We start from the raw sequence: 18,370 nt of genomic DNA, 5'->3' as shown, positions 1-18,370 counted from the left end.
AGGGGAAGGGGGCATATTTGATCCCAGCACATGTATCTAGCACAAAGCACACGAAAAGTAATTGTTGAATAAGGTAAACCTGTGCCAATAGGAGTTCTGTGTGTAATTAGTAGTTAAATTTCTCCTTCAGATTATATTTTAAAAATTCAGAATCTCTGTGGCTAAAACCTGGCCCTGCCCCTCAGCTATATAACCTTGGACAAGTTCAGTAACTCTAGGCCTCCATTTCCTCATCTCTAACATGAAGACACAGTTCTTGTGAGGATTACAAGTTAACAACACTCACATAAACTCAGAAGAGTGCTTGCTGCATAGGGTATGTTCAGTTAATGCTAATTCACATATAGTGAATATATGTGAATGCAAACAGTAGCGAAAGACTTAAAATCAAATAGTCTCAACTCACTCACACATACAGCCCCCTAGAGGCAACCTTTTCTTAAGCAGGTTTTCATTTTTTTTAAGTAATCTTTATGCCCAGCGTGGGGTTTGAATTCACAGTTCCAAGATCAAGAGTTACATGCTCTACCGACTGAACCAGCCAGGCGCCCCTTTGAGTAGGTTTTAATTGTAAAATACGGTATCCATACTAAAAAGTGCATCTTTACATGCATGCATCCCTAAAAATTCCCTTTGGTTTTGCCAACTCTTAACTTCATGTAAAGAGAATCACAGTATATGCAGTCTTCCAGTCAATATTGTTTTTAAAAATTCATCTACATTGTTGCCAGTAGGCTCTAGTTCATTCAACTTTATTGCTTTGTAGTTTCCCCACTGTATGAATACACATCATTTTCGACTCTTAAGGGATGTTTGGGCTGCTTTTAGTTGGTCCTAAAGCAAATCACACACGTACCCTATTGCACCAGTTATTCTAGTATGTATACCGGCTGGGCAGGGGATAGGGAAACTTGGGTTGTGAAGGATTAGCACGCCTTCAGGTAATGAACAATGTTGAATGCTTTCCAAAGTAGCTGTGTCGATTTATATGCCCATATAAGCAGGGTGTGAGATTCCTATTATACTCCAGGTCTAGGAAACCTGTAATTATCAGACTTCTTTGTTAATGTGATTGAAGGGTAGTGGCATTTCATATTGGACACTTGTCCATGTTTATTAGCCATCTGGATTTCCTTTCTTAATGAGACTTTAGCCATTCTTATTTTTAATTCTTCTCATTTCCAAATAAGAAACTTACATGACTACGTCATGATGAAATTTTAGACATTATTAACTTCCTACTTTACCAAATAAGACATTAGTTCATTTACACTCTTTCCTAAGTCCATTCCTCTCAGTGAAGTCACATCACCATTCGTTTTCCCACTGGTCATGAACTCTTTGACTTGCAGTGATATACTTAAAAATCTGTATTGTTGGGGGGGGGCTGGGTGGCTCAGTCGGTTGAATGTCTGCCTTCGGCTCAGGTCGTGATCCTGGGGTCCTGGGATCGGGCTCCCTGTTCAGCAGGGAGTCTGCTTCTCCCTCTCCCCCTCACCCCGCTCGTGTTCTCTCTCTCTTTTTCTCTCACTCTCTTTGTCTCTCTCTCAAATAAATAAGATCTTTAAAAAAAAATCTGTATTGTTGGGGTGCCTGAGTGGCTCAGTCGGTTTAGTGTCTGCCTTTGGCTCAGGTCATGATCCCGGGGTTCTGGGATGGAGCCCCGCATTGGGCTCCCTGCTCAGTGGGGAGCCTGCTTCTCCCTCTCCCTCTGCCCCTCCCTCTGCCTCTCCCCCTGCTTGTGCGCTCTCTCTCACTATCTCTCTCTCCGAGTCAAATAAATAAATAAAACTCTGTATTGTTTATCGACCACAAACTCTCTCAACACCCCGCTTTGGGAAATGAAGACATTCATGCCTTTTCCCCTTCTTTCCACCTCCTATTTACCTTCCAAACCTACCTTTATCAAAGCTGATATTTACATTTTGTTCTGTTTTCTGTTGAGAGACAGTAACAGCAAATAGTCCCTGGTCCTACCAGGTATCCGTTTTTACTCTTTTTTTTTTTTTTCCCATCATGTTGTATGCTTTACTAACTCTCAGGCGAACCATGGTTATTTTCTACTTAGGAACGGGAGCAGAAAGCTCCCTGGAAGCTCATGATTGACTGGCTTCTCTTATGTGTGAAGAGGTGGGTAGTCAGTTGTAATAAGGAACCCCCAAATACTCTTTTCTAGGGTGCAAAACTCCACTAGGTGCCCTAATTCTCCCCAGTCTTTTTTTCTCCAAATTTTTATTTAAATTCTGGTTAGTTAACATCTAGTGTAATAGTGGTTTCAGGAGTAGAATTTAGTTTCTCCCAAAGTCAAATTATCTCATTTCAGGAGAATGAGGGTAGGGATGGGAGTCAGCTCTCCCAAATATAAACCTTCCACACGCTCTCCCTATTTCAGTCACATTTTTAACCAACTCCACCCTCTCTCTGTCACGCACATCTGAAGATGGAGCTGTTTCTGCCGTGGGGGATTAGATTCCCTCAGCTGCAGCCAGTCCCTGTGCAAATTCTAGGTGGTACTGTTCCTCTGTTCACAGCTTCACACCCTTCCACTTGTCTTCTGTCTCTGAAAAAAATGTTGAAATCCCTTCTCTTGATTGTTGTGGATATATTCTTAAAAATTTGATACCAGCACTTTAATGTCTTATCAAAGTGGAGAAGAGCCGAGAGGGTCCTCAGCACATCGTGAATCAGGTAGTCCCTAGTTACAGTTCCTGACCATCTTGGCCTTCCCCAGTGCCTTACTGTTGCTTTTAGAAGTACAAGCTCCCTAGTGTCTCAGTGCAGGAAATCTAAAACGACCATGAGAGGCGCCTGGGTGGCTCAGTCACTGAGCGTCTGCCTTCGGCTCAGGTCATGATCCTGGGGTCCTGGGATCGAGCCCCGCATCGGGCTCCCTGCTCAGGGGGAAGCCTCTTCTCCCTCTCCCTCTCCCCCTACTTGTGTCCCCTCTCTCGCTGTGTCTCTCTCTGTCAAATAAATAAATAAAATCTTTAAAAAAAAAATAAAATGACCATGAACGCAAATTAGACGGTCTGGGGTCTTGTCTTTACTCTGCAGCTTAGTAACAAAGCATTTTAAGTGCTACAAATTGTAGGTGCTCATTTAGAAAATGAAAAGGGTAATTCTACATCAATTACAGATTCATCCCACTCTAACATTTTGTAATTTTCCAAGTACTTATCTTAAAATTTCTCTATGTTATTATCATTAATTTTAATTGGGAAAATAAAAATCTGGCTTTCTTTTTTAAAAAATCAAATAGTAAAAGGGGCCCCTGGGTGGCTCAGTCGGTTAGGAAAGGAAAATATATTACTGATGACATGTTTTGATTTTTATTTCTCAGAATTCAAACGTCTACCTTCCACCTTGGTTTAAGCCAAGAAATCGTTGAGGGGAAGACAGAAGCCATGTACAAGCTCATCCAGTGCCCTAATCAGGCTTCCCCCTGCCCAGTAACCACTACGGTTTAAAAAATAATCTCTGGATCTTAAAGTGGTAACTTTATACCTCTAATGCTTCTTGTTTTAAACTGGTTTTCTCAGGCTCTTCTTGAACACTTTCGGATGAATCGTCGACCTCTTCAATTTCTGAGGAGGAAGGACTCTCTACTGTCACAGTCACAGGAAAATCTGATTGCTTAGAGAAAGAAGTCAAGGTTGTAGAAGAGATAACAAAAACCAGATAACAAATATTACAGGACATTTAACAAAACTGACCTGAGGTATCAAGTCATTATGTATAAATGTCTTCCACTGCTTAGTCTAAAACAAGCAATGACAAAGTAAAATGACAATGATTTATTTTTGCTGTCACTGTATAGAATTCTGTTAAGATTAATATTTGAGGGCGCCTGGGTGGCTCAGTCGTTAAGCGTCTGCCTTCGGCTCAGGTCATGATCCCAGGGTCCTGGGATCGAGTCCCACATCGGGCTCCCTCCTCGGGGGGAGGCCTGCTTCTCCCCCTTCCCCTCCCACTGCTTGTGTTCCTGCTCTTGCTATCTCTGTCTCTGTCAAATAAATTAAAAAAAAAAAATTAATATTTGGAATCCTCCATATTATTTTATTAACTTTCTTTCATATAAGCCAACTGAGGAGCCAGGGTAAACATTTTTCTCAGACCAACTTTTTACTGCAGATGAGACATTTACTCTCCACTGTTAGGTACAAAAAGTCTGGAAGAAAATGTAGTTTTTGGAGGAAAAAATCCATCAGTAGGGGACTGATAAGAAGAATTAGAAGAATAATTAGAAAGTCAACAGATCTAGTGAAAAAAAAAACATGAAAATTAAAAAAATCACTTACACATGCACAACTAAAATGGACCCATCAAAAACCTCATCTTACCATCCTTTAGCCACCTTAAAGCAGAACTACTGTAATGGTAATACAGTTCTCCTGTCAATTCACTGCCACTGGAATGCAGTTCAGTATGCTGTTCCCAAACATTTGAAAACTGACCTGATCATAACCCCATAAAAAGTCTACAGATCAAAAAGAGGAGTGCTGGGATTACATAACTGCACAGAAGACAAGTCACTGGGGTGTCATTTTAACCACGGGCAACAAATCCCACAGTACAGGAAAGTCCCAATGGTAGAATGAGGTGTGCACCCCTTCTTCTGGACATGCAGTGGGCAGGGCTCACACCCGGGGTGCTCTTCTCTCAATCCAGTAGTGTTACCTTACTCAGAGCTGCTATGTAGTTCCCCAGGACAAGGGGGAAGGAGAACCTGACACTCTGACGGAATTGGCTGGTAGGACAGGGAATGTGTGTGGCCTTGGTGAGAGCGGAAGAAGTGCTCTGAGAGAGCAGACGCTCTGGGACTGGCTTCTTTATTTTGCCTCTAGGATCTGGAACTTATACACATACTTATACATATAGCTCTCAAATGACATTTCTCGAAAACATAAAAGACATTCTTGAGAATGGTAGCTCCATGAGTTGGCAGTCAAATTCCTTTCACTGGGTTAACAGGTGACTTGTGGACTGGAGAAATGGCTTCCCTGTTTACGGATGGAACCACAAGATCCCCAGTGTGTGTCATATTCACACAACTACATACCGTCATTGGGAGAGCAACCTGACAAGTTGCCAATGGATTTATTTCAGAGAGGGAAATGTTTTCTGTAAGGCTCTGTTTAGTTTGAAATGCAAAGAGAACGCCCTCCCACCTTTCCCACTTAACCTTCTATATATTGTAAATATGAGAACTACATACCTGCAAATGATTATATACATCATGAGTTTTGATTAATGGAAAACCCCTAAAGAGATACCAACAAATTAAGTTAAACATTGATGTGAATATTACCAGTTAATGCCAGTTTGCTAGAATTTGCTAGAATTATGTACAATAATACTATTAATAATACATATGAATTACGTATAAGCAAAATAAGCTCAAAATAAGGACCTGGCAGAAAATTGAACAGAATTTAGCAGACTGGCTTGTCACAACTCTCTGAACTGCTGAGGGGTGTCTTCACTTTCTACGTTCAGGACGGTTTAGACTTCCAATCTAACTTCCTTGACTAATAATCATTCTCCAATTGACAACTCCTTGTGGTCAGAATGGTCTCGATATTAACAGTTATCATAAAAAGAAGATATGAAATCACAAAGTCATAAAACTGAAGTGTAAAGACCGGGGCCTGGGAACTAGAGTTTATGCAATAATAATTCACATCACCATTTGCAATGGAGATTATATTCAACAATTCAATGTGAGCAAGTGAACAATTATTTTACATAGTACCTACCTCAAGTCTTATTTAAAATCAATTCTTTGTTTTCTTAAGCAATTGTTAATCCCCAATTTCTTGAATACTACCCTGTAAATTACCTGAAAATAATCTACAGCAAACTAATTCACTCAGCAGGCCTAAAATTATAGTTCGACCATTTAAAGAGACTTTTATACTTCTAGTATAAAAATCGCTATGCACTGTTATCCCCTGGGTAAGTAATCAGCTAAAACTAGTTAAATCTAATTTGATTTACTAAATCTGATTCACTAAAATGAGTTAAGCCGGTTGACTGAGTTAGATTAAGTCTAATCCCTACTTCCCCATCCATTCTGTACTAAACTATCCCCCAGGCCGAAAATGTCTTTTTTCCCCATTCCTTACATGTCCAAGTTCCTCCTCCTGCACTGTAGGGCCCAGCTCAATTACACCCGCCTTTAATGAAACCTTTACTCACCTGTACCGGTGGAGAGAATGTTTGTTGGGACACATAAGAAATAATTTGCAACTCCCAATTATAACTATATTTTTTTTCTTCTTTCAAGGACCCATTAGGCAGAAGCCACGTGTGAGTTATCATTTTTTTCTCTAGAGAAACCATTAGAGACCTCCCGCACAACTGAAGCTCCAAAATGAAAATTTCTAAACGACTCAAGACGGAATAAATACCTGGTCCTTTTTGCACGTTCCGCTGTGCGCCACGGCAGGAAACCAGAGACGCCAGGAGGTAGAGGCTCAGGAGAATATTCTTTACCAAGGGGGTGTTTCCTTCCATTACTTACAGGTTTCTTTGTGGCCAATCCTATGTTTGCGAAAGCATTAAAGGACAAAATCAAGATGCACTAAATGGTGACACAGCAATTATCACATGTTCGCACTTTATAAAACAGGCACCTGCCAAAGATGCGAGGCCATTAATAACAAGATCGTTCTGTAAAAATGCTTTGACATGGACTAGCAATGTTTACAAATCTAAGTTCTTCTAGAGTAACAAGTTATCATTTTAACTAAAATACAAGTATATGAGATGCACAAAACATCCAGAAATAAAAAATATAACCCAAAGAATGAAACATGCACGATACATCTTATGTATCATGCAGAAACATCCAGTTTATTGAATCTCAGAGTATCTGTGGTATTTCTGAATCTCAAAGATAAACACTGATACATCCCTGATTCCTGCCAAAGAGAATCTGAATTAGACCAAAATTTTAATTTAAGATTAAATTTTCCATGTGAAAACAATCAAAGGAATAGGACTGAAAGCTGCTAAGTGGCAGGTAAGTCAATGTTACCCTCCGTAAGTCTGTCAACCTTCATTGCTCATTTGATTTCATATAGAACACAAAAAAGAGGGGCGCCTGGGTGGCTCAGTCGTTAAGCGTCTGCCTTCGGCGCAGGTCATGATCCCAGGGTCCTGGGATCAAGCCCCGCATCGGGCTCCCTGCTCCGCGGGAAGCCTGCTTCTCCCTCACCCACTCTCCCTACTTGTGTTCCCTCTCTCGCTGTCGTCTCTCTCTGTTGAAAAATAAAATCTTAAAAAAAAAAAAAAAGAAAAGAAAACAAAGAAGAAATAAGACCCAATGGATAAAGAGCAAGATATGGAGACTTGGCCTACATTTCAGTACTAAAAAATCAATATCCTTATATGAAATAGTAACAAAAACTAGACCTACGTGCTAATATATTTAGAATAAACCATATATTAAAATTGACATTTAATTTTTTTACAGTTACTCAAAACAAGTAATATAGGTTTGTTATATTTATTCTTCAGATCTATTTTACTATACTACTTTAGCAGCATTAGGATAGCAAGAGAAATAAAACATATGTGGCAATAGAGGACAAATATTTCATATAATGTAGCTTATTGATAATCACCACATGACCTGTGTGATTTCTCTGGATAAATTTATATGCCTCTTAAAATATATAGAAGTTCCATTCATCTTGTGCTCTTTTTTGTTTTTCAACTTAATTACTCTCAAGGAAAAAAATGTTCATATATACGTGGTTTGTACATGTACACCTCTCCCCTGACTTTCAGAAACTAATGCAAATATGCCATTTGTAATTAAATCCAAAAGAATTCACACTTATCTTGTAAGGAGATAAAATCCCCATTCGAGTTCCTATCTTCTTTCTGCACACATGATTACAATGTGAATGTGACAACTCACACAATTATGTAACCTCTATACTCACCTGGATCTAACTATATAGCCAGACACTGATGTGGCTTACCTCTATGTCTCCACATAACTGAGGCAAATACAAAAAAAAGCCCAAGAAATAAAATTACTCTTAAAATAGCTCAGTGAGCTTGTACATTTCAGTCACTTTGTTTAATCATGCTAAGAAAAAAAAAGATTTTTAATTTTTTATTTTCATTCCACGAAGTCCTATTATATACCATCAGATACTAAAATTACAGAAATCCTAATATAACACACATATATATTTTACCTATATACATTTCTATTTCTAATATTATATCAAAATACCAACTTAGACACTTTTAAGAATGTTTTACACATGATGTAAACTTTTAGTAATAATCTACAATCAGTGAGACATCACAAATCTCAGCTTCTTTGTATATACTATTTGACTACTAAAATATCAGTTTTAAAATAAAAATTGGTAGAAAAATTGTTAAGCTTTCTTTTGATTTAACAGACCCTCTTAACTGCTACTTAATATTTTGTTGACCAAACAAGTAGATTAATGGAGAATCAAAAACATACCTTTTAATAGTTAAAAAAAAAAAAAAAAAGTAGTATTTATGAAAATGTTTACAATACTATTAAAAAATTATATAATACTTAGGTTATTCTGAATTTTTTACTAATTTATTATTTATTTAAAGTACGCTCCATGCCCGACGTGGGGCTCGAACCCATGAACCCAAGATCGAGAGTCATGTGCTCTACCGACTGAGCCAGCCAGGCACCCCAAATCTTTCATTAATTTAAAAAAAAGACCAATCAACTCAATGAAACTTTCTGAATTCATAAAAAAGTATAACTATGAAATCATATAGAATTTTAATTTAATCTAAAATGAAGTGAAAGAAGAAAAATGGCAAATTATATTCAAGTTATGTGGAATTACGTCAATATTCCATCCACCCTGTCACCTGTGTGCCTATGTTGTCTATGTTAATAGACCACAGGAAGATGGGCGCCTGGGTGGCTCAGTCGTCAAGCGTCTGCCTTCGGCTCAGGTCATGATCCCAGAGTCCTGGGATCGAGCCCCGCATCGGGCTCCCTGCTCGGCGGGAAGCCTGCTTCTCCCTCTCCCATTCCCCCTGCTTGTGTTCCCTCTCTTGCTCTCTGTCAAAAAAAAAAAAAAAATAGACCACAGGAAGAGAAAATGAAAATCTTAACCAAGGAATATATTCAAAATAATGAACTTTTTATGAAAACATAGTTGGTTAATTTAAAAAAAAATGGAAATATTAGCATCTCTTCTTTAAATTATTTTTATATTTCATAAATTCTTATAATCTGTATCAGAACATTCACAGTCTTTCTGATATGCATGTGGTTAATACTGGTTGTTACCATCACTATCATATGATGGGAAGAGATTCCAATTTTAGCCATTGGAACACATACGGGGCATAAGCTCTAGCAGCATTAAAAAGCCAGGAGAAAAAGTTACCAATTCTAATAGTAGCTTTCCCTTTCCGACCATTTCCCAGGATTATAGTTCTCTTTTTCTGTCTAGCAGTTTTGAATGGTTCCTTCACTGATGGAGAAGTTATCCACTGGTACTGGAAGAGAAATAATAAATACTCATATCAGTTACAGGTAATTTATGAGGGTTTGATCTCAATTGGAAATTAAGCTATTTTGAGTTAACAAAAGGTTTGCAATCTGCATTTCTGGGACCCCAAATTAAAGAATCACACAATGTTTTCAAAACAGAAAAGCCATTTGATTTGACTTAATTGATTTAAGATGGCAGAAAAATGCCTTGATGGTTTTATTGAGGAGAAAAACATGCAGTTAAAGAAAAATTCTTCCTAAAGAACTACAACATGTTACCTCTGACTTGGCGCTCCTTCCATTCTGGAGAACTTTTTTGATAACTGCTTTCATCACAGAATGATCTAAAGTAAAATAAACTGAAATTATAGTAATTGCTTCCCAATGAGTGGTTATTCCCATTTAAAAGCAAACACCAACTTTTCACATAAAATTAAATATAAAACGCACATTATGTAATTATATACCTATTTCCCCCTTTTTAGAATTCTAATTTCTTCCTCAAAAACCTAAGATGAAAGTATGCCCCCTCCCATATTGCCCACAATGACTACTCTTTTTGCAGTAGCAAAGATCATTTCTCAACACTTTGTGTCTAACATGACTTTGGATACCTTTGGATAGAAAGCAAAAGTCTGGGACTGTCCAGCTGCTTAGATACTGAAAGGGCACCTGATCCATTAAACCAAAGTCCTGACATTCTCTCAAAGCCGCTCCTCTCCTCAGCGCCCCTTTCTCAGTGAGTGGTACCAACCAGTTGCACGCATCATCATCCAGCACTTGCTTCTTCTTCTTCTTCTTTTTTTTTTTAAGATTTAATTTATTTGACAGAGAGAGACACAGTGAGAGAGGGAACACAAGCAGGGGGAGTGGGAGAGGGAGAAGCAGGCTTCCCGCGGAGGAGGGAGCCCGATGCGGGGCTCGATCCCAGGACCCTGGGACCATGACCTGAGCCAAAGGCAGACGCTTAACGACTGAGTCATCTAGATGCCCCCAGCACTTGCTTCTTTATTACTATTTCCTTCATACCCCACACCTGATCTATCTGTAAGTCTTATTAGCTACCCCCTCAAAACACAACCTGAATTCAACCACTTTATCAGCTCCAACCTTCCACCCTAAGGTAAGCCATTAACAGCCTGTATTTGGACTCCTGAGGGGAGTCACAGTCTCCAGACTGGTCTCCTCATTTTCCTTCTTTATCTCTCCCCCATCCCCAGGTCTATTCTCTACACCAGTCATCTTATTGAAACACTATTCAGATCAAGCCTTTTTTAGTTCAAAATGCTCCACTCACTTAGAATAATCCGTGTCCTTACTCTGGTAAAATCATGCCCATGGCCAGCTCTGTGACCTCACCGCATCCCACGCTCTCCCTCACTCGGTGCTCCGGCCATGGTGGCCTCCGTCCTTTCCTTAAACACTCTATCCACCCTGTCACCTCCGTGCCTGTGTATGAATTGCCTCCTGGTGCTGGAAGCTGCCGCCTCCAGGTCTCCCACGGCCTGCCACTCTCTTCATTTAGCTTTCCCCTCAAAAGTCGTTTCTCCAGTGAAGCTGTCCCTTGACAAATCTAATACAGCCCTATTACCCCCTTCAGGGTCTTTATCTTAAGGTGTTTTTGTACTTCCTGCTATCTAAAATTACTTCACGTATCTGCTCACTCATTTCTATCTGAACTCCTCCACTAGAACGTAAGCTCAACGAGGGTAAGACTTTGGCCCATCCGTTTCACTACTACACTCCTAGTGCCTAAAATCTGTGTCTGGAACACAGAAAGGATTCAAAAATTACTTGCTAAACTGAGAAATGAATGAAATGCTCTTTCCAGGAATGCAGAGGTTCCACAGGAAGGCAATAATTCTCTTGGTGGAAGCTAGCTCATTATCTAAGTTCATCTTATTCGAGTGGCAGCCAAGAGCAATTTACAAGTATAACTCATGTTAAGTAGTAAATTATCTGCTAAAAACACAAGGTAAGTACAAGATTAGAAAAGTATAGCATTAGGAAAGCAAACACATTAGGTTTTAAAAACTGTCAACACACGAACAAATTCTGTTTTGCCATTCGTTAATCATTAAAAAAGGTGTGACGTACCAACGAGTGGATTTTTTCTTACATCCAGAATGACCAGAGTTCTGTTGGTTTCGAGGGCCTTTAGTAAAGCCTTTGCTCCTTCATTGGTGAGGCCACACTGCTGCAGGTCAAGTGCTTTCGATGAAAGACAAAAGGTCACTTGCCAACTCTACACAGATTTAACATATAGACAACTCTCATGTATTCATGCATGTAAGATTTCTGTACAAGAAGTCATGGCAGGTTTTTAATCTTGGGTATTGAAAAAAGAAAAAACAGAAAAGTATACACAACACATACAATAAAAAATTCTTGGATGGGCCATGATTATCCTGCTCTTAGTACCAATAAATCACCCAACATATTTTACAATTACAGAGGTGAAGAATAACTCTAGATAGTCTATGAGTGAAAAACATCACAAAAGGAGTCTCGGCTCATAATCAGCAAGGATGCTAGTGGTGTGTAGTCCTCACAGGCAAAAGCTGGGTGGCACTCAGAACCTGCGCTGCATTCTTTTGATATGCTCTCGAGTTCTAAATCACTCTTAAAACTAGTTAAAAGGAAAAAGCAAAATGGCAGATATGCAATAATTGTTAGTTTTACAAGAAAAAAAGACAAAGACAGACATTTAAGAGGATGGAAATAATAACAAATCCAAAGAATGTATGAATAGGGAACATATGCTAAGAACTTATCATGAAAGAATGATAGTCAAGAACACTCTTTAAAAGGTCAAAGAACAGAACAAATGATCATCAATACTAGTTCTGAGGCTGAACAATGTTTAAACCAGGGATCACAAAAGCACAAGTATAAAAAACATTGCATAAGAGGAAACCATCATATTAGCCCTTTTTTAAAAGTGTTGTGTAAACCATTACATTAAAGTAACTGGGGTCTTTTAAAACCCCATGACACATAGAAATAAGCCAGATATATGGAAACAATACGATGAGATCCTTATAAACTCTTACCACAGAATGGACAAAGGATATAATTAACCAACTAGCCAAATAAATAAAAATAGCCACTACATGTCACTAGTATGTGAACTGAATACAAATTAAAACAATAAAATGAGATTGTTCCATCAGATTAGGTCAAGATCATGTAACAAAAACCTTGAAAATGTGCATGCCATTTTGACCTAGCAACTCTCTAAGAATTTAACCAAAGGAAACAGGACGTAGGCAAGGATGTGTATCAGAGTACTGTTTTTAACAGTGAAAACCTGCAAACAGCTCATTTATCTAGCAAGAATGAATAAGCTTAAGTGTACTATGGCACATTCATATAATGGCACAGTCACCAAAAAATGATGTGGGAGATGTAAATGTACTGACTTCTTAAGATACTCATACTATATTAAATGAAAAAAGTTTTGGGCGCCTGGGTGGCTCAGTTGGTTAAGCAACTGCCTTCGGCTCAGGTCATGATCCTGGAGTCCCGGGATCGAGTCCCACATGGGGCTCCCGGCTCGGCGGGGAGCCTGCTTCTCCCTCTGACCCTCTCCCCTCTCATGCTGTTTCTCTGTCTCTCTCTCTTTCTCTCAAATAAATAAATAAAATCTTAAAAAAAAAAAATAAATAAATGAAAAAAGTTTTAAAGTTTGGAGTAATCCCACTTCATAAAAAAGGGAGGGTCACTCACTTTTGTAGTGTTACAGGTTTTTAAAAGTGACACAAGCCAGTGTTTGTGAGGGGAGAGGCCTCACATGCACTGTTAAGGTGGATTATAAATTGGCACAGGATTTCTGGATGGTAATTCACTAACATGCAATGAAAGTCTTAAAAATATGTCATATTATAAGGTCCTTCCATTTTAGTAACTTAATCTATAGAACTAATGCAACGGTCACAGAGATGTGTTCACTATACATTGTTCCTGACAGAGAAAAGTACAAAGTGTCTAATTTCAAAGAATGATTAAACTATTGCACATCAATATAATGGATACCACATGATGCATCATTAAGTAAAAGAGCATGAAATAGTAATTGAACCATGAATCCACTTTTTTAGTCTCTGAAGTGTACAAACACATCTATAGAAAAATAAAACACTGAAAGTACACCAAAATGGGTATTAAGATTATGGGTAATTTTGTTTAGTTAACCTATATTTTCTATAAAGAATATATAAAACTCTTAGAGAAGCTTAAAAGCACAATAAAAGGTATCGGAAAAAATAAGGCTTAAAAAAAAAATTCCATGACAGTGGTATCAAGCCAAAAGCTAAGCATATTTAACATTTAAAAATTCAGTATTTTCCATTTTAGAATTTACCTCTAAGCCATAAATCCTCACTGAGAGATTCTGCAAAAGCACTTGCGCCCAGGTCACCAATGAGCGTGTTGCAGTTCAAAGTGATGCGCCTCAAACCAGCCATACAGTCCAGATCAGGCCTCCTGTAACGAAGACTCTCAGCCCAGATTTCTTCATGCCTTCGCATGGTCTGATACTTCAAATATTTAACAGGATGAAATTAGGACATTTGGATAAGGTGGCAGGGTATGCGTACTGGGGATGGCTTATCATGTCAGAGATTTACACGCACATACCAACCCGAGAGACTGAGCAGTAGATTCTAGCTCAAGAGTCTCAGAGACCCCGATTCTAATTTGCCAGTGATTAGATTCTAGCCACTGGGTGACCTGTGGTTGATTAGTTACACATACTTTGACAATGAATTACATTCTATAAATTTTATTTTCCTTATCTGCCAAGTCAGGGAACTGGTTCTAAATTCTGTTATTGCTGAGGCTCTAAGTTCTATCATTCTGTCCTCCAGTGGTTTCTGAACACTTGCTTGGGCATCCGGCAAGTAAACTTCTGTAACGTGTATCTTATTTACTGATAAATTATATACACGAAGTTATCCATTCAGTTCTGCACATATACTTCACCTACATTATAAACTACACAGTTATTTTTTAAATGCTACGAAAATAAATATAGAGGTTCTAATATTTTCTTCCCCCAACCCAATGGATCTCACTACTTTAGAGTACGCACACCAACTTTAGAGACCTGCAGTATGCCAAGGCAGTTTGACCTGCCTCAGGAACTTGATGGTTTGATTTTTAACCACAGATAGAGTCATAAAGACATATTCACTTCTCTATGTTCGTAAGACAAACTTTGGTAACAGGAAACACTGACTTTAAAAGAAAGAAATCTTATTCATGCTCGAGCAACGAAAGACTCAAAGTTCCTATGCCAGTCTAAATGGAAAATCATTGGTGCTCTTTTTTTGTTAACAATAACTTATAAAAGCAACAAGTGGAAATCCCAGCAAAACACTTCCACGGTGCTTATGTGCCAGGCACTATTTTATACAAACTAGTTCATTTAATCCTCATAATAAAGCACAGAGGCTAAGTAATGTGTCCACGGTCATAAGCTATGAAATTGGTGAGCTGGAATTTGAAACTAGGTTATTTGGCTTCAGAATCCATGCTCTTGACTGTCTTCTATATCTGGGGTCAATGGACTTGCTCTGTACAGGCCCAAAAGTAAATTTTTCAGCTTTGTGGGCCATAACGTTTCTGTTGCAACTACTTAACTCCACTGGTGTAGGACGAAAACAGCCAGTCACTAAGCAAGCAAATGGGCGTGGCTACATTTAAAAAAAACTGTAACACCAGGTGACGGGCTGTTTTCAAGAACTAAAAATACATGAAAGTATTATTTATAATGTATTATACATTAGATCTCTTATTCCTAGGATTAAACGGACTACCTTTCCTAAATGGTAGAACCCTAAACTGGAAACTGGTCATATTCTTTCAACAAAACTAAAACTGCAATCACATGTATCAAAAGACAAAAAAGATCTGCCATCTTGTATCAAAATATTAATGTGCTTCAGTCACAGAATATGTTTTCACGAAAGTTTAAACATAAAATCACCTTTAAGATCTTGGCCATGTGATCTGCTCCCTGCCATGTCAGATTACACCCCGTGAAGTTTACTGTCTTAAGAGTGATAGAGTTCTTTATACCTTGACAAATAACTAAAAGGAAAAAAAAAAAAACCACACACACAATAAGATGAAGAGCCCATACAGTCTGGTCAATCTTGACTTATTTGCTTTTCCTGAGTCTACTGGAGGTTTATAGCTGTAGTCTTTAAATCACTACCTACAATCTTCCCAGGCAACTGATGGATTGGTGCACTCTAAAATATGTCAGTAATAAATTGGTTATTCCAGTTTACAGCAACAGTTTAATTCTATTTAGATGCTAAAATTGAATACTCCGAACCTGGCAAACTTTATTCCCAACTAGGCAGTAAAGTACTATATACCTTTTGAGACATAAGAAAAAGAGAAACCTAAAAAGCCTAAAACTCTTCCTATTTTCACTTCCAATGATATAACCCAAACTCAGTTATCAGTTAATTTAAATGTGAACTATAAACCCAGAGTTTTATTAGGTGCTATGCAATATACTATAGCAATAGAAGACAGAACATGTCAAACTCTTAGTTCCCTCAAATTAAAATGCAGCCTTCCTTACCACCCCAGACCGCTAGTGGACACAGTGAACACACTAATTCTTCAGGACCCCAATCAACAATCACTTTCTCTGTGATTACCTCCATGATACGCCCCCACTAACACCACTGAATTTGCTGGCCTTTTATATGCTCCCATAGCACTTTGCAGATTTCCTATTTTAGTACATAACACAGTGCATTATGTAATTATGACTGCCTATAGATGTTTCAACTCTTTAAGGATAATGATTTTTTTGTCTTTAGATTTTGCTATTTCCCTTCCCATAATTATTCCTTGATAAGAAAAAGATGAACAAAATAAAAAAAGAGAAAATACAATATAGTATATATTTGTGTGGCTTAACATAATCTTAGTGGAACTGGTTTGGAGAGTACCCAGCATGACAAACTTTCAGTGTACAGGTGAGAAGAGACCAAGGTTTGAGCAGGCACAGGAGACAATCCAAGTAGAAAAGGTACAGGCAGCAATTAACATGCATGCAGGGAGAGTGAGATCAGTCTGGTGGGAGGAGACGTAAACAAGACTGAAACTTACTTTCCAAACCTCCATCTCCAATTGGGCAATTTGCAAGAGACAGGTGCACCAGAGAGGTGGATTTATTCAATCCCTTTAATGGGGAGAAAAAGTTAAAATTTTTATGGGTTTAGTTTCCCCCAAAAGCAAATATCCAATGTTTGCAGGACACATTGGAGAAGCCTTACCTTTGTCAAAATAGTTAAATCTCTCTCTCTCAGCACTAGTCCATTTAGCTCGAGGTTCTTTAGAGCACTTGATACACTTAAACAGCATTTGAGAGCTTTACATAACTGGAAGGTCACATCTTTGTTTCTTATCGCAGGAACACGACTTCTGCAAACTTTACTTTTGTCAGAACCTAAAGCAAAATTATTGTAAAATATGTATTATCACCATGAGAAAGCATCTGCTCTGTGCTAAGGCAGAGATGACCCATCCTTAAATTCTTCTTTACTTTTTTTTTTTAAAGATTTTATTTATTTATTTGACAGAGAGAGCGAGAGAGCACAAGCAGGGGGAGCAGCAGAAGGAGAAGGGGAAGCAGGCTCCCTGCCAAGCAGGGAGCCCGATGCGGGGCTCGATCGCAGAACCCTGGGATCACAACCTGAGCCAAAGGCAGACACTTAACCATCTGAGCCACCCAGGCGCCCCTTAAAACCCTCTTTACATGTAAGCTCAAAACGTCATGTAAGCTCAAAACGTCAACCACATGAGATACAGAAATATAAACTATGTGCATAGAGGTTCCTATGAAAGCACAACGTTATATCTAAGTAATGGCTTCAAGATAACCCTGAAGTTGAATCTAGAAAGAGAATGACCACATAGTCTGAGTGGGAGGTGCTTAACTGCAGAGACCTGTGTGCAAAGACATCCAAGCCTGACACCTGCTGGCCACGGAAAATACTGCAGATGGGGACGACTAAAGGCTAGGGTCCGGGGGGAGGGGACAATACAGAGGTTGGCCAGAGCAAGCCTCGGATAAAAAGCCTATGTCTTTGACCCCAAAGCTGATGAGGACAGGGGCTACCACTGGCACAGTAAGGGTGCCTCTGCAGGTTAGAAAAAGGTACCTAAATCAGACAGATTGGAAAAAACACCTCTTCCTCAGGGCCAATTAGCCCCTTGGGGCTTGGCAGAGCACAGCTCAGATTTCACGCTTCCATGCAGAACACAAACTGTGCAGCCAATACACAATAATCCTGTGCTGGCGAGCCATTACAAGCCTTATTTTAAGCATGTATTTTCATTTTAGAAGATTACTGGAGGGGCGCCTGGCTGGCTCAGTCGGTTAAAGCGTTGATTCTTGGTTTTGGCTCAGGTCAGGATCTCAGGGTCCTGGGATGGAGCCCCATGTTGGGCTCCATGCTCAGCGTGGAGTCTGCCTGTCCCTCTCCCTCTGCTACTACCCCTGTGCTCTCTCTCTCTCAAATAAATAATAATAATAAAAAAGACCACCGAAGCCCAGTAAGCAGATGAACTGAGGGAAACTGAGCTCAGAGGCAGCAACACCAGCTAGAAGCTGGCGAGGTGGAGCGCCTGGGTGGTGCAGCTGGTTAAGCGATGGACTCTTGATTTTGGCTCAGGTCCTGATCTCAGGGTCCTGAGCTTGAGCCCTGTGTCGAGCTCAGTGCAGAGTCGCTTGAGATTCTTTCTCTTCCTCTGCCCCTCCCTCTGCTCATGCTCTATCTCTAAAATAAATAAAATCCAAAGAAAGAAAAAGAAAGGAAAGAA

The 18,370-nt window shown here is 39.1% G+C and overlaps 1 protein-coding gene across 5 annotated transcripts in view; it reads right to left on the bottom strand.

The window, feature by feature from the left end:
• The window catches only part of CEP78 (centrosomal protein 78), a 46,558-nt gene that overhangs the window by 24,964 nt on the left and 3,224 nt on the right, over positions 1-18,370 (bottom strand). For all 5 annotated transcript variants that reach the window (XR_010407830.1, XM_045882290.3, XM_045882292.3 and 2 more), the window contains exons 2-11: positions 16,822-16,994; positions 16,655-16,727; positions 15,510-15,613; positions 13,884-14,058; positions 11,618-11,731; positions 9,800-9,864; positions 9,414-9,525; positions 6,411-6,543; positions 5,216-5,261; positions 3,505-3,633 (exon numbers count right to left, since the gene is read on the bottom strand). Coding sequence is in view for 4 of the 5 variants with exons in the window: in XM_045882290.3 (XP_045738246.1) it covers positions 3,505-3,633; positions 5,216-5,261; positions 6,411-6,543; positions 9,414-9,525; positions 9,800-9,864; positions 11,618-11,731; positions 13,884-14,058; positions 15,510-15,613; positions 16,655-16,727; positions 16,822-16,994 (1,124 nt within the window). In the remaining variant the exon portion in view is untranslated. The remainder of the gene's footprint in view (positions 1-3,504; positions 3,634-5,215; positions 5,262-6,410; positions 6,544-9,413; positions 9,526-9,799; positions 9,865-11,617; positions 11,732-13,883; positions 14,059-15,509; positions 15,614-16,654; positions 16,728-16,821; positions 16,995-18,370) is intronic.

The sequence above is a fragment of the Mirounga angustirostris genome, unplaced genomic scaffold (assembly GCF_029215605.1).
Source record: "Mirounga angustirostris isolate CCGP_5_RB_7025 unplaced genomic scaffold, mMirAng1.0.hap1 SCAF_15, whole genome shotgun sequence".
NCBI classification, from domain to species: domain Eukaryota; kingdom Metazoa; phylum Chordata; class Mammalia; order Carnivora; family Phocidae; genus Mirounga; species Mirounga angustirostris.
The sequence above is the reverse complement of the archived record's forward strand: the minus strand, read 5'-3'. Positions and strand labels throughout refer to the sequence as shown.